General features: G+C 37.8%; 1 protein-coding gene across 1 annotated transcript in view; it reads left to right on the top strand.

Annotated features, from left to right (window-relative positions):
• The first annotated feature begins 646 nt into the window (after positions 1-646).
• Positions 647-2024, top strand: part of LOC137629491 (uncharacterized) — a 1476-nt gene continuing 98 nt past the window's right edge. The window contains exons 1-3 of the mRNA XM_068360828.1: positions 647-762; positions 1186-1268; positions 1419-2024. The exon at positions 1419-2024 is cut by the window's right edge and continues 98 nt beyond it. Coding sequence (XP_068216929.1) covers positions 745-762; positions 1186-1268; positions 1419-1683 — 366 coding nt within the window. The 5' untranslated portion in view covers positions 647-744 and the 3' untranslated portion in view covers positions 1684-2024. The remainder of the gene's footprint in view (positions 763-1185; positions 1269-1418) is intronic.

The raw sequence follows: 2024 nt of genomic DNA on the forward strand, positions 1-2024 counted from the left end.
GACATTTCCACAGAAACAACGACGGGCCAGGAACCATCAAACTTTTTCCAATCAGTTATGATTTCACAAGGCGCTGGGTATTTCCCACCTGGTTCTGTATGAAAGAACTATACTAAGAGAGAGAGAGAGAGAGAGAGAGAGAGAGAGAGAGAGAGAGAGAGAGAGAGCGTAACAAAAAACGGAGGGATTATGAAACTAATAATACTGGAAATTCCCTTCTTACAACTGGCAACTTTGCGGTTATTGCTACGTGTGTCAGGGTACTAGGAAACTTTACCTTATTTAGCAATTAACATTATCGTTTATTATTGAACTCTAATGTAATGTAAAATTGAAGGTTTATATGAGAGTAACTTGAAGAAAGTCTTCAGAAGTTGTTCTTAATAGCTAATGAATTTATCAACAGTGAATAATTTATCTTTTTTATTAACATTATCAATTATTATCGAATTCTATTGCAATGTAAAATGAAACGTCTATATGAGAGTAACTTGAAAAAAAAATCTAAGGATGTCCTCTCAATGGCTAATTAATTTATCAACAGTGAAAAAGAAGAGTTTCCTCGAAGGCCAAGTCTAACCTGTTCGGGGAAAGCGTGTGACGTCACCGAAAATGGCCCGGACAAAGCAAGAAATGCGCGCGGTTGCTCGTATATATAAGCCAGCAAGAAGCTGAATTCGACAACAAGAACTCACACCAAGTTAAGAAAAAGATCCATTCACCCGTTCTAATCTCAACATCACAATGCGTGCCTCCGTACTGGTAAGGATCACCTCTATTACTAAATTTTGTATGTTTATATGTGAAATGTTGAAACTAATTTTGGCTATGCATTTCATTCGTCATTAAAATGAAACCTTTTCTGACGATTATCTTGAAATATAGTATGTTTACGGATCGAAATCAGTTGTCTGTTGACAGATCACTGAAGTGGTCTGTTTATAAACTTTGATCAGAATTTAGTTAACTATTCGCAAGTCGTACATTGTCATTAAACTAGTAATTTTCATGGAAATCTATATTTGTATCTGAAAGATTCACAGACCCAAGTTTCAACGCACAGCATATAAGTACCGAATGCTTAACTTAATATACATCATCTTTTGATTTTGCATTCAGCTATAAAAATATCTTGTTCCTCTGCTTAATCTTAAACTTTACTAAAATTATTTCTATTTCCTTTAGTTCGTCGCCATCGTTCTGGTATGCAGCGTAGCTGCCAATCCTGCACCTCATCGGCGCCCTAGCTATGGTGGCGTAGGAGTTGGGTAAGTCTAGTTCTAGCAGAACTTCCCTTATTCTCTTTAGTAATTTGTGTTTTGTAATTTCCATGAAATTAATACAGTATTTCGTAAATATGATTTCAAATTTACACTACTATAATAAACTGACTGATAAATATTGCCTTTTTCTTACAGTGGAGTCAGACCAGTAGGAGGAGCTTTTGGTGGTTTAGGAGGAGTTAGTGGTGGAGTAGGAGCCGTCCATGGAGTGAGGCCAGTTCATGGAGGAGTGAGACCAGTTCACGGAGGAGTAGGAGGAGGTTTTGGTGGTTTTGGAGGAGTTAGTGGAGGAGTTGGAGCCGTCCACGGAGTGAGGCCAGTTCATGGAGTTGGATCTGTCCATGGTGTTGTCAGGCCTGTGCACACTGGGGCCATTGGCCACGGAAGCTATGGCAAATAGACAACCACAGCCAAGCATTTCAGACATTTTGCCGGCCAGTAATTTGCACTTCCTCTTTACTAATGACAGTCTCCACACAAATATTTCTACATTATTATTTTAGTTACAATAAACAAGAGCTTATAACCAATAACAAAACTATGAAGATCTCAGACTACACCTATCTGCTCAAGCCAACATCATCTGTAGTTTACCCAATAGCCCATTTCAAAACACAAATGGCTTTTTCTTGATCCACACCACACCCTATCCAATACATAATCGAAATCCATGAATATCTTTTCGTGACATCTAAGCAACAAACAGACCAGGAAGCAAACAAAATTTACTTTATCAATTTA

Source organism: Palaemon carinicauda, chromosome 37 (genome assembly GCF_036898095.1).
Source record: "Palaemon carinicauda isolate YSFRI2023 chromosome 37, ASM3689809v2, whole genome shotgun sequence".
Classification (NCBI taxonomy): Eukaryota; Metazoa; Arthropoda; class Malacostraca; order Decapoda; family Palaemonidae; genus Palaemon; species Palaemon carinicauda.